Consider the following 14,415-nt stretch of genomic DNA (forward strand, 5'->3'; position numbering starts at 1 on the left):
GCCCTCTTAACAAATAGCAAGCTCTACTGTGAATTATAAATCTGTTTCACCTCAAATTCTCAGTCTTAATGCTATTTGGTTCCAAATGCTGGCAAAAATATTTTGAAATGAAAAGTGCAAATAAATTTATTAGATTCTCTTAAGTAGCAATTTGGAGAAAGGGAGAATTGGGTTAAGCAGAAGTAGGAATTCTCTCAGCCCTCCATAAATTCATAGAATTAACTTTATACCCTATAAGAATGATAATATTTTAGATACGAATTTTACTTTTCATGGTTTCAGCAACTTCGTCAATGAAAAAGGTAGTGCTGTTCTAGCTGAAATAAAAGGGAACGTTAAAAGTTCTTTCCAGACAACCCAATATATCTCTCATAATTGAACAAGTCCATAATAACCTTGCAGTTTGGAAAAAAACTTAACAACTTCTCTGCCGGCTGTGAACTGCCAACTTCTAAACTTTTGTTTTCATCTGGAAAAAGAGTCTTAACCAAACTTTTGCTACAAAGAGTTATTGTTGTTTTAAAAAGTATCTTTGGCAGGTAAAAGAAAACCTTTGTTACTTGCATAGGAGATGATATATTGAAAGAGCTATCATTTCACCCACAAATAAATCTTAGCCTCCACATTAGGAAGGCCATTTCGCTTGTAATGAAGTTTTTAGAAAGAAAAGCTACGTACCTGAGAAGTGATTGATTACATGCTACTGTAACAGCTCATCAAGCATACACAGAAAATTCACCAAACTTTTCGTCTAGAAAGCTACCCCTTTCCTAGAGATTAACATCCATCTACATATATTCTCAGCACCAGCTAGGATATTTGGCTTCCAGAGAAATACAACAGGTGTAGATTTCCCACTGTCCAAAACATTAGAGATAAGGCTGAGGGGTAGCAAATAAACATCATACTGCTGTCATATTAACTCCCCTTAAAAGTTTTAGCTGTTAACCTTAAAAAGAAAAGAGATACAAGATGAACGCAGCAATTTATCCAGAAATTTACCCCAAGAAGAATGGGTATTATCTGATAGATGGGCAGCTTTTCAAAACTGGAAGGAGCTCAGCCTGAGGCAACCCATTTGGCGCATCTATACCTGTTGTGCATCCCTATAAACTATTTAAAGAACAGCCAACAGGGGAAAAAAAGAGGCTACTAAAAATAAAATAAGTTAGTTAGGTACAATGCTACTTGCTGTATCTACAAGTCTTCTAGGGAATGACTAATAATAAGGCTATGTCTGATACTGATGGCCATTACCTAAACCAAGCGTCTAATGTAACCGTAATGCAAGATCAGGCAACTTCCGTGTCAATAGCAAACCGAGCCGTTTCCTGTGCTCAGCGTTGGAACAGGGTCAAATGCTAGCAATACTAAAGGACAAGAAACGATCAGAGGGCTAACAAGGCAACAAAAAAAGTATCTTTATGTTTTGGCTGTTGTTGTTCTTGTTGTTCTTAAACATTGATGAGACATCGATTTCGGAATAAAACCACTCAGAGATGTATGCTCCCACGTCCAAAATCAAAGCATTGCCATTTCATCCCACTTTCGACTCCCAAAAGTGACCAGGGTAACCAACTTGGGATGCACAAACCAGGGTTTACTCGCAGAGCTTGCTAACCTCTCCTGGGGCCCCTTCTGCCCTGTTGTTCATTTTATAGCAGAGTATAAACACATTAGAAACAAGTTCCATCCTTTGGTTTCATTTTTTAAGTCTCCCATCACCCACCACCACTGGCAGTGCACAAAAAAGGAACAGCCATAAATATTTTCCAATAAGTATATTTTCTTGGAGCAGTACATTTAATAAGTTACCTGTCTATCTTGTTATTAAACTATTTTAAGGTTGATTTCTCAGGATCGCTCCTGGATTAGATGGAGGCCCCCCCTGCCCCAAAAATAATTGAGGAATGTTTAAACGCGAGTCACATGCTCAGACAAGTTCAACAGGACACATACCCAAAGTTATTAGGATTTGAAGGGAGGGCAATAAAGCAAAGCTTCACTTAAGGACATTTTTTAGACATAATAATCTCATTCATTTTAAAAGAGATTCATATAAAGCAAGGCTTGGTAACCTTAAGACCATAATTTCTTGGTTTAAAAAGTAATTTTTCACACTTCCCTGCAAATCAAAGTGGGGTAATGATGAAACAATAACCACCCTGAAACTAAATAAAAACAAGCTTCTGCTCACTGTTTTACTTTTATTGCTGTCGCTTTAAGTTATGGAATTAAAGTTCCAACTAATTAAACTGGCCAAACATAAACTTCCTTTCTGATGCTACAGAAGAGTTAGGATATCATGCAGAAATGGAAATTTAGTGGCAGGAAGATAGGAGCATTAAACGATGAATGCCCCCTTAAAGCAAAATAGTGCTTTTGCAATAGAAAAACTTGGGATATGATTCCGAAAGGAACAGAAACGTTGATCTTATGACAGTGTTGCAATTTTCCTTTGAAAGGTAGCACTTCTCACTTGTTGCAATCTCTCAAATTGCCCTTTTCTGTTAAGCTAGAAGAAAAAAAATAACAACTTCCTCAGTATTCCAGAAAGGAAGCCTAAGGAAAATAATAGTCTAAAAGTTTCTGCAACCTAAAATTGCCCTGCTCTTACAAAAAATAAAGTAGCATCCTTCTAATCTATCAAAAGAAGCCTCTCTAATTACTGTATATCCTTCCACTCACGCAACTTGGATAGAGTTTATGTTTTTGCATAAACTCAGCATCAGTTAGCAGAAGGACAAATAAATAAATACAATCAAACCAAACTGTCCGGCCAACTAGTTAATATTTGAGCAAGGAGGATTTATTTTCTTTACCATATATAATGGGAACATGAGCTTCCAGATCTTGCAAGGTAGCCCAGCTTTTCTTTGCACAATTATTATAGCATTAATAACCTTACCCCTTCAAACAGACCCAGCCAAAAGGACGCTGTCTCTTTAAATGAGCCTGTCACATTCATAATATTGCAGGAAATAATGGAGACATTACATACACACACACACCAATATCACATTGTGTAACGTACCGTCTTGGAATCTAATTCATGATGAGCTTGAGCTAATACTTTATCAACACTTGCAGGATCAGCAAATGTAACGAAACCAAAACCCCTGAAATAAGACAAAGAAGAGCTGATGGGGAAAAGGCACAGAAAAATACTAAGAAAAGACAATAAATACATTAAGACACTCAATAAGACACATCCTAGATTCTCATATTGTTCTGAGTCAAACCATCAGTCCTTGTCAGAAAATAGATTAGGGTTAAGGTGGATTATTAAAAAAAAAACTTATGCATGCTTCAAAATTTAACTCCTTTTCCACCTCTCAATGCACGCATAGAAAATCTTGCCATCTTCAGTTCATGCTTTGTTTAACCCAAAACTAGAAAGCGGTGGGATTGGCTCTCTCTTTTTAAAAAAAAAAACAAAAATACTTTGGTTAGCCGAACCAAGAGCTAGAAACAAGTTTCTGAAAATGAGACTCTCCAAAAGTCTATTTAATTTAACAGGTTTCCTCCAGCAGAAAACATACATTTTCCTCTTCATTTCAACATCTATATTTAAGACACAAGAGTTTCAAAGACAGAAGGAGCCTGGCTTCGAAGTTTCTGAGCCGCCAAAAAGCCAAAGGTTTTTAACTGCTTAAATGCTTAATGTGCCTTAAAGAACTGCTAACACTTGTTCTAAGCACACAGACCGTGCAAGCCTTCCATATTAAAAAAAAAAAAATCACAGGAAAGAAAACTTTGATTTTTTTTTAAAAAGAGGACAAAACGGTTTACCTGGAGCGTTTTGTTGTTGGGTCCCGCATGACCATACATTCTCTAATGTCTCCAAATTTGCTAAAATAATCTCTAAGATTATCTACGGAACAGAAAAAGGGAGCGCAAAGGGAGGGGGGGAAATGGAGATGAGAAAGAGAGAGAGAAGAAAAACAGAAGCAAGTGTTTAAAACATATCTGCATTATAAAAAAAAAATCAGCCACTTCAAGAAAGGGAGCAACATTTGAATTTTTTTTTCCCTCTCAAGAGTAGAAAGGGGGGACAAATGGATGACCTGACTGAACATTGAAAAAAAAAAAAATTTCCCTCCCCCCCTCTCCCTCAAGCCTACCACCCCTCAAAAGTGCGCACACACAAATTTAAGGTCGAATAGAGGACTTGGGGAGAGAAGTGTTATTTTGGAGCACGTAAAGGACCTCACCAGCTTACTCTGGTGCAGGGTGCAACGTGGTTTCTTTACTTGTGGGAAAGAGTGGTGGGGGGGGAGGTGAGTGGTGGTGGGGGGGGGAAAGAAGACACCCAATGAAACTGACCTGGGATAACAACAAAGGCTCTATCAAAGGAGGCTGGGCTAGGCAAGATCCAGAGGGAGTGGGAGATGGGGCTGCCCCCCATCTAACACACACAAGCGCGCACACACTCACTCACTCACTCACACACACCCAGGGTCCCCCGGCTTACCTGGGGAGGTTTGCCAACTCAGGCCGCCAATAAACATTTTACTGGAAGAAGAAAACAGAACAGAGTTAAGCAGAGATGTCAGATCGGCCATTTTGACGTGTAACTTACAAAAGCTAAAAGGAAGGGAGAGGTGGAAAAGGGGGGGCGGCTTGAGGGGGGGTGTGAGGGAAGCTAAGGCTGGTTTGGGAGGGGGGAGGATGAAGAAGAGGTAGAAGAGGAGGAGGAGGAGGAGGGGAGATGGAGAGGGGTCGGGAGAGAAAGGTGGGGGGGGGAGGCAGACCCAGGCAAACGGACCCAAGGTGAGTAACTCCGAAAGAGCGAGCGACGGAGAAGAAGAAAAAGAAGAAGAAGAAGAAGAAAAGAGCCGGCAAAAAAGAAAGAAGAAAGAAAGAAAAGAAAGAAGAGGCGCTGCTCGGTTCTCCCTTAGCCGGCGCCGCGCCGCCCCCCTTTCTCCTTCCCTCCCTCCCTCCCTTTCCGCGCTTCTCCCACCAGTTTTGCCCAAGCGAGAAGGGGGTCCGTCCCCGTCCCCGTCCCCCTCCCCGCGCGCCCGCCAAAGTGGCAAGGCCGGAGGAGCCAACTTACCCGGGGTCGTGCTGCGAGTCGCTGGGGCTGCCCGAGATGGCTTGACTCCCGTCTGCCTCCATGACTGCGGCCAAGAAGGACGGCTCGAGCCCGCGGAGAGAAAGGAGAAGGGGGGGAGAGAGAGAGAGAGAGAGAAGGAGAAAAAGAGAGAGAGAGAGAAAAACAAGAGCCCCCCCTCCTTTGGTAGGACCCCCCCCACCCTCCCCCCGGCTTCGTTTTCTCCCCTTCTTTTGGCCCCCTTCCCCTCCGATCGCTCCGCTTTCTTCTCTTTCCTTCTTTCTTTCTTTTTCTCTCTCTCTCTCTCTCCCTCTCTCTCTCTCTCTCTCTTTCTTTTTTTTGTATGTGTGTCTGCTACCGGTGAATATTACTGGCTGGTGGGGGGGGGCAGAGAGAGGGAGAGAGAGAGAGAAAGAGAGAGAGAAGCCGGCGAACCAGCCAGATCCTTTCACACGTGGGATCAGCTTAGCTTAGCTCAGCTCAAGCGCCTTCCTTCTCTCCCTCCCCCCTCGCTCCCTTTCGCTCCCAGCCATAGTCGCTCCGCGCAGCCAGCCCCGCTCCCTCCCTCCCTCCCGCCCTCCCTTCTTCCTCCTCCTCCTCCTCCTCTTCCTCCCGCCTCCCCGCCCCCCCCCGCCGCCGCCAGAACGCACGTGGGGCGGAGTTCTAGAACGTAGAGTAACCCATTCGGGGGACGTCACAAGCCGCCGAGGCCCCGCCCCCTTCGGCTCCTTTACTCCCGATTGCCTCCGCCCGCTCTCTCCCCCCCCCCCGAACGCGCGCGCGCGGGGCGTGGGGGGGCGGCGGCGAAGAGATTGAAAGAGTTGGGGGGGAATTCTCTTCTTCGCCTTTCTTTGCGCGCACAAGACACGTGCGCGCGCGTCCACACACATACAAGCGATCGTGTGTGTGTATATATTATATATGTGTGTGTGTGTGTGTGTATATATATATATATATTTGTTTTGAATAACCAAAGACCTACATACATACATACATATATATATATATATATATATATATATATATATATATATATATATATATAGGTAGGTCGGTCTTTGGTTATATACATATACATACACACACACACACACAATTTCCATTTCACCCCACCACCCACTTAATCGTGACCTGGATGCTTCGGCTGATCTCTTAGCCATGCGCTGCCTGGCTGCCAAGCAGGATTGTGCGCAAGGGGAGAAAAAAAGAAAAAGAAAAGCGAAGGGTTGGGCAGTGCCAGTCCATCTTTCTTTTTCTCCCCCCCCCCACTTTCCTTCTCTCTCTCTCTCTCTCTCTCTGACCCCATTCCTCCATGGAAACAGGTTGGCAAGTCTTAATTTCCAAAATCCCTATTAAAGCGGGCGCTGCCTTGATGAGGCCAACGGGAAAGCTTTCTGTGAGGAGATAGCGGTGCGAGCTTTCTGACTTCCTGTCAACCGAGGGGATTTTTTCTGCTTTCTGGCTTGATGGAAGAGTTCTTGAAAACTCAAAACACTGCCTTTCCCCCCCTTTTTTTTTTTCAAGAAACCTCTTTTTGGGTCTGGGGGGGGAATTCAAACCAACTAAGGGAGAGAGAGAGAGAGAGACTAAAAAGGGCTCCTTCTTGCAGCCCAATTCAATAAAATTCAATTCAGAATAGGGCTGGAAGGGACCTTCAAGGTCTTCTAGTCCAACCCCTTGCTCAAGCAGGAGACCCTGTATCATTTCAGACAAGTGGCTGTCCAGTCTCTTCTTAAAAACCTCCAGTGATCAAGCACCCAAACTTCTCAAGGCAAACTGGTTAATTGTTCTTGCTATTAGGAAGTTTCTCCTTAATTCCAGGTTGTTTCTCTCCTTGATTAGTTTCTATCCATTGCTTTTTGTCCTGTCCCTCAGGTGCTTTGGAAAACCAGTTGACCCCCTCTTCTTCATGGCAGTCCCTCGAGTAGTGGAATACTGCTATCATTTCACTTCTAGTCCTAAACCATACCCAAATCCTGCAACTGTTCTTCATATGCCCAACAATCAGGGACCAGGCTTGGGAGGAACAAAATACACAATTGTCCCTGCCATAATATGATCTTTTTTTTTTTAAACCGCCCAGGATCTAACCCAGGAAGTTATGTCAGCAAAAGAGCTCAGAGAGATCTATTATTAATCTTCTGAAATTCACAGGTCACCTCCTGGGTTAGGTTGGGCTATTCTTTAGCTGCAAGTATTCCATGGTAGACTGCCCCTAAGCTAGGGAGTTCCCTATTATGAAAAGATCCCAAGGGTTTTTGAGAAATGGACAGGATGGAAAACGTTTTCCTTTGCTTTGTCCCTTCCAGCAACTACCCAAAGGGTAGCCAACAGCTATCAAGATTCATGTTTTATTTTATTGTCAACTGTATGCCTCCTTTTTGGCTTAGATAGCTGAAATTCCTACTTGAAATAAAAACCCTTAATCGCAAATTGTCCTGTTTCCTCTTGGATTCTATCCTACAGGCAATCCTCGACTTACAACCGTTCATTTAGTGACTGTTCAACATTACAACGGCCCTGAAAAAAGTGATTTATGATCACTTTTTCACACTTATGACCTTTGCAGCAACCCCCATGGTCGCATGATCAAAATCCAGATGCTTGGCAACTGACTCATATTTATGACGGTTGTAGTGTCCAGGATCATGTGATCACTTTTTGCAAACTTCTGACAAACAAAGTCAGTGGAGAAGGCAGATTCACTTAACAACCAAGTTACTAACAACTGCAGTGATTCACTGAACAACCGTGGCACGAAAGATCATAAAATGGGGCAATGTTCAGTTAACAACTGTCTCACTTAGCAACAGAAATGACGGGCTCCATTGTGGTTGTAAGTCAAGGGCAGGCAGAGAGTCCTTGTTTAGCATCCACAATTGGGACTGACAGCTTGGTCATTAAGTGAAGTGGCTGCTAAGTGAAATCGCAGCTGTGCTTATGATCTCACTTCTTCAGTTTTCCTTGGTTTTATAGATTTTCAAAGGTCGTAAATGTAAAGATGGAGCTAAATTACTTTTTCATCACTGTTATCATTGTGAATGGTCTCTAAACAAAGGAGTCACTAAACAAGGACTGCCTAAACAAGGTTTCCTGCCTGAGCAGGGAGTTAGACTAGAAGACCTCCAACATCCCTTCCAATTCTGTATTCTGTATATTCAGCTAAGTATCTATTATACTGAACAGATTAGAGGATCAGTTAAAGGCAATCTATTGATCTGAACATTTATTCTTTGCATTTAGCACATATGTATTTTATCGTTATGGGGACACAATGGCTCTGAGCTTGTCGATAGAAAGTTCGGCAGTTCAGCAGTTCGAATCCCTAGTGCCGCGTCATGGGGTGAGCTCCCATTACTTGTCCCAGCTTCTGCCAACCTAGCAGTTCAAAAGCAGGTAAAAAATGCAAGTAGAAAAATAGGGACCACCTTTGGTGGGAAGGTAACAGCGTTCCATGCACCTTTGTTGCGATATTATGCCATATGAACCCCTTTATGAAACTGTTTATGAAATTACTTATGTGCAAATATAAGCATGAGCAAGTTTTGAGAAATTGCTTATGTGCAAAAATATCAGCATAGGTAAGTCTGGCTAATTGTTATCATGTAAGCAGAAATCTGTTTGATGCCAAGGTTACAAAGATGTTTGCCAGTAAATGTAACAACACCTATGAGATAGCCACAGAACATTCCTTCTCTGATAAGGTCAGCTTCATAGAGCTTCAAAAGAAGTTTGCTCCTACACACAATTATATGAGATTTATTAGTATGTAGTCAGGATGTCTCTAGATGAATTTTTCTTTGCTGTACCACGAGGCAAAAGCAGAGAACAAAGAACCACTTCATGGTAAAACTCCTCCCAAGAATCATGATCTTTCTCCCAAAATCATAGGCTTGTGGATGTGCTTGTAGTCACGTGTTCACGTGTTGAATATATGCTAATATGTAACCACCCTGCTTACCTTCTGTAACCACCCCTAACCCCTAATCTTAATAAAAGGGTTGTTTCGAGCTAGCTCGGGGCTTGCTCACCCCGAGGAGAATTGGACTCTGCTTATTCATTTCTCACTCCGTCTGGCGCGGGGATTGCCCAGACCCTTTCGTGGCGAGCCCGCTGGCCGCGAGAAAAGCCACAACTGGTGACCCCGACGTGATTTGATCCCCGGTCCTGGTTGTTCGCCTTGATGCCCCCCTACTTTCGCCAGTGAGGCGCTCCGCAGTCGTAAGACTTAGTAAGTATGGGGAACGGGTTGTCCAAGGGCCAGGTTACGCACCTCCAAGAACTTGGAGACCTTATTAAGGCTGCAAAAATTATTTGTATGAACCATGGCAAACCTTTACCCTCAATTTCAGCAAATGATCTAGTCAAATTATTGAAATTCATTTGGCAAAAATATCCCAGCTATCCCCCTTCAGGGATATTACATCTAAAAATGGGCGCATATTGAAATATTTAAATGACCCCCCTAAAGCCAATCATGATTTGATTGTAACTTGTCAAGTAATTGTTATTAGCCTGGAGATTTATGAAAAGGCTATCAGAGATTCGAGCGATGCCATGGCGCTCAACGCTGCATCTCCACCTCCATACGAGGATGCCTCCACGCAGCAAAAATCTCTTGAGGTAAAATGTTCCAACATTGCCTCTTTAACTGAAACATCTCCACCATCTGCCCCCCCTCCGCCTCCGCTAACTGCGGACGGGGAGACCTCGTCTCATTCTGCTCTCGCAGCTGGACTGAAGAGAGCGATGGCAACGGGGGACCTTTCCTTAGAGGATTTGCAAATGTTTCCTGTTGCCCTTATAGATGACCCGCAAAATCCTAATCAAAAAATTCGAGGTCATCAACCCCTTGATTTCAAAATGGTTAAAGATCTTAAAAGGGCAGTGGCAGAATATGGGATTCAGAGTCCTTATACCAGGGGTTTGCTTACTTCCATGGCCAATGGTCATGAATTGATTCCGGAAGATTGGAAAAATATTGCCTCTATGCTTCTTTCCTCTTCGCAATTTCTGATTTTTGAATCTGTTTGGCGGCAAGGGGTAAGAGTGGCGGTGGCCCGCGGGAACCTCCCGGCCGGCATCACCGCTGACCATCTTCTAGGGGAAGGTGCTGTTAACACCATTGCATTGCAAGCTGCTTCCCCCCGTACCCTGTTCCCTCCACTTAATGCCATAATCTTATCTGCCTTTCTCAAAGTGGATGACCCTAAGTCATCCGTCTCCTCTTTTGCTTCTATCCGCCAGAAACCCAATGAGTTGTATTCTGATTTCATTGACAAGTTGACCCAAGCGGTTGTTCGCCAGGTTGACAATGAGGAGGCTAGGACCGAATTGGTCAAACGTCTCGCATATGAAAATGCGAATACGGATTGTCAGAAGATCCTTCACCCCCTCCTTTCCAATCCTGTGCTGAACCTTGCTGATTACCTTAAAGCATGTCGCAAGGTTGGCTCCACTGCCTTCCAAATGGAGGCGTTGGCCGCTGCTTTGCAACCATCGGGCCAACGTCCTTCAGGCAATTGTTTCAATTGTGGCAAGCCCGGACATTTTAAATCAAGATGCCGCGCTCCCGGCGGCGGTGCCTTTTCAGATGCCCGACATCAAGTTGGAAAACCAAAAACGGTCTGTCCAAAGTGCAGAAAAGGGTTTCACTGGGCTAATAACTGCCGTGATTCCCCCCCAGTCTCGGGAAACTAGATAAGGGGCTTTCAGCTAGCCCCGCCCAAGGCTGAGGATGATTACTCAGAATTACCTCCAGACATCATTGAACTCACAGCGGCTAAATCGGTCATTGCTCCCCTCCCCGCAACCGTTTATTTCGTTCCTCTCAAACCTGCTATCGCTGTCCCTGAACCAGAAATCACCCCTGCTATAATTTTTCCACATCACAATTTGGTTGTGCAGGGTGTCCTCGCTTCACCTTTCCTTCGAAATTCTGAAGACCTTTCCTCTCTTGCTCTTGCTTTCATGGTCACCGTAGAGGTTTTCATTAATGAAGGGGATATTGTTGCTACTATGATTCCTCTCCCCTCTCCCCCCGCTATTACTACTTCCTTTCCGCCTGATGTTCTAACTATACAGAAGCCACTAAGAAGTCGGCCGGTTGTCAATTTTGTAATACAGGACCAATCCTTTTCTGGTCTTTTAGATACCGGTGCGGACGTATCGGTAATCCGCTCTGAAGAATGGCCCCCCGCCTGGCCCACTGACTCCTCTCCAGCAGTCCGTGGTGTCGGAGGCGTTCAGCACGCCCAGGTCAGCAGAAATTGGCTTCCAGTGAAATCCCCGGACTCTCCCACGATCGCTTTTGTCAGGCCTGTTATTCTTCCTTTGCACATAAATTTATGGGGGCGAGATCTTATGCAGCAGTTTCACGCTAGACTAACTCTTGACTGATAATGATTCTCTGCCCCTGCTCCGCTTCCTCTTTCCCTAAAATCTGAAACCCCGGTGTGGGTGGATCAATGGCCACTAACTCAGGAAAAACTTGCTGCACTTCATTCGCTTGTACAAGAGCAGCTTCAGGAAGGACATATTGAGCCTTCCCTAAGTCCTTACAATACCCCGGTCTTTGTAATCAAAAAGAAATCGGGAAAATGGAGGTTCCTTCAGGATCTCCGTAAAATCAATACTATTATTCACCCAATGGGGGCGCTACAATGCGGCCTCCCCAATCCAAATTTGATTCCTAAAGATTACGACCTCTTAATCATTGACTTAAAGGATTGCTTTTTTTCTATTCCTTTGCACCCTAAAGATAAACAATTATTCGCTTTCACAGTCCCGGTTTTTAATAATGCTAAACCCACAACTAGATACCAATGGAAGGTCCTCCCACAGGGAATGATCAATAGTCCTGTGATTTGTCAATATCATGTAGATAAAATTCTCCAACCTTTTCGTTCTTTGTTCCCTTCTTTTCTTGTGTATCATTATATGGATGACATTCTTGTCGCTGCGCCTGGGCCCCCAGGCACAGTCAAACAGCAATTGCCAAAACTATTACACACCCTTCAGAAGGGTGGCCTTACTGTTGCCCCAGAAAAAATTCAATCCCACCCCCCTTTCTCTTATTTTGGATATACGGGTCTCAGGTCAGCGGCCCCAAATGTGCCAACCCTCTACCTTTCAAACAAGCCCACTTTAGTTCAGCTACAGCAATACTTGGGGACACTGAATTGGATTCGCTCTTACACAGCTCTAACCACTGCTCAATTATCTCCACTGTTCACAGCCCTCACACAAGGCTCTCAACCATCAGACCGTATACAACTGACCGATCAACAAACGATGCCATGCATCAAGTCAATCTAACCCTAAAACACATATGGGTAGACAGACTTGCTCCTAACATCCCATTTGGCATGCTCATTGTCAACACTGTAATGCTCCCTACTGGGGCATTAGTTCAAAAGGAGGAGAAACTTCTAATCCTAGAATGGTTTCATCTTCCTCACACTTCACGCACTTCTTTAACTTCAAAGCCTACACAATTAGCGCAGCTCATTACAAAGATTAGATCTAGGAGTAAACTCCTCGCTGGAATAGAACCATCTATTTTATATGTTCCTTTTTCTTTGTCTATTTGGGAATCTTTGTTGTCTGTTTCTGATGAATTGCAATTTGCACTTGCCGAATGGCCAGGAGAAGTCTCCTGCCATCCACCACCAGACCCACGACTGCTACTTCTAAGAACCATTCCTTTCTCCTGAATTCCCCTTCTCTCCCCAACCACTACCTAATGCCCTCACTGTCTTTGCTGATGGCAGCAAGTCTTATGGTGCCTGTGCTTGGCAGAAAGGTGGTCAGTGGTACACTAAAATTACTCCTCCTCAAAAATCTGCCCAGAGAGCAGAACTCTTTGCTTCTATATTGGCTTTTCAAAACTTTTCTGATGAACCTTTCAATCTCATCTTAGACAGTCTATATGTCACTCAAATTATTAGCTCTCTCTATGAGTCATATCTGGCTCCCTCCCTCGATGCAGAACTGCTATCTTTGTTTCTCAAACTACAAACACTCATTTCTGCTCGACATCTTCCTTTTCATGTTTCACACATTCAAGCCACCAGCCTCTGCCTGGAATACTTCAAAAGGCAATAATGTGGCGATGCTGCAGCTGCCGCTGCCTCTGTTAGTACTTCACTATCTGTTCTGTCTCTCTCTCCCAATCTCCTGGGAGAGTCACGCTTATTTTCATCAAAATAAAAGGCGCTCATGAAACAATTTGGTTTAACAGTTGCTGAGGCATCTGCTATAATACATCAATGCCCTACCTGCAGCCGCCAAGGTAACTCTCTTCCGATGGGGTCAACCCCAGAGGAACAGTGGCCTGTCAACTTTGGCAAATGGATGTTACTCAATATCCATCCTTTGCTCCATGGAAATTCTTACATGTATCAGTGGATACCTTCTCAGGCTTCATCATGGCCACCCCACAAAGGGGAGAAGCCACTAAACATGTAATCAATCATTGTATTCGGACCTTTGCATCGCTGGGATGCCCCAAAGAACTAAAAACAGATAATGGTCCTGCCTACACCAGTGCTGCATTTGCAGACTTCTGCGGACGGTGGAACATTACTCACAAATTCGGAATTCCATACAACAGCCAAGGTCAAGCTCTGGTAGAACGCGCCAACCAGACATTAAAAACAGCCCTTGACCGATACACCAAACAACAGGGGAAAAATGCCCCTGGCCTCCCAGCAGTGCAAGATACCTTGAATCGTTGTTTATATGTGTTGAATTTTTTAAACTTAACTGGACAGCCGCTCGCGACCGCTGCAGAGCGACATTTTCCCCTCCCCCATCTGCAGGTCTACCCAAAAACCACAGGTATACCGTGATTTACCTGACCTGACATGGAGAGGGCCTGCTGATCTCATCACCTGGGGTCGAGGTTACACAGCCATCCAGCTGCCGGACCGAGTGCTTTGGGTTCCAGCCAGACACACCAGACCGTATTTGGTTAAAGACGGTCCCTTCAGCCATCCTCAACTAGAAAGAATGCTGTAGTTCCTGTTGCCTTTCAGCTACTGGACACTGCCTCCCTTCCCCCAGAGCACCCCTCCTTTTCCCCCATGGGTGCGATAGCTCAGACTATTTTTAAAAGTTTTTTTCTCTCTCTCTCTCCTCGCTGGCTTATCTTAACTACCCCCCCTTGGTTCCTTGCAGTGCCAGGGAAAAGGGCGGGCTACGGGGGAGAACCATTCACCCCCACTCCATTTTTTTTTTCCTCTCTCTTCTTTCTTGTCTGAGAAGGAGGACAATTAGGCTTTTGGAAGCATTGCTTTTGTAAAAAGCTATGTAAAAAACTATGCAGATATATTTTCTTTTTAACCACAAAACAATTTTGA

The 14,415-nt window shown here is 44.2% G+C and overlaps 1 protein-coding gene across 13 annotated transcripts in view; it reads right to left on the reverse strand.

Moving 5' to 3' along the window:
• The window catches only part of MSI2 (musashi RNA binding protein 2), a 689,043-nt gene extending 683,812 nt beyond the window's left edge, over nt 1-5,231 (reverse strand). For all 13 annotated transcript variants that reach the window (XM_058164225.1, XM_058164223.1, XM_058164221.1 and 10 more), the window contains exons 1-4: nt 5,057-5,231; nt 4,475-4,515; nt 3,793-3,874; nt 3,035-3,119 (exon numbers count right to left, since the gene is read on the reverse strand). In XM_058164225.1, the coding sequence (XP_058020208.1) occupies nt 3,035-3,119; nt 3,793-3,874; nt 4,475-4,515; nt 5,057-5,118 (270 nt within the window). In that variant the 5' untranslated portion in view covers nt 5,119-5,231. The remainder of the gene's footprint in view (nt 1-3,034; nt 3,120-3,792; nt 3,875-4,474; nt 4,516-5,056) is intronic.
• Between the last annotated feature and the right edge of the window lie 9,184 nt (nt 5,232-14,415).

This window comes from Ahaetulla prasina, chromosome 1, assembly GCF_028640845.1.
Source record: "Ahaetulla prasina isolate Xishuangbanna chromosome 1, ASM2864084v1, whole genome shotgun sequence".
Classification (NCBI taxonomy): Eukaryota; Metazoa; Chordata; class Lepidosauria; order Squamata; family Colubridae; genus Ahaetulla; species Ahaetulla prasina.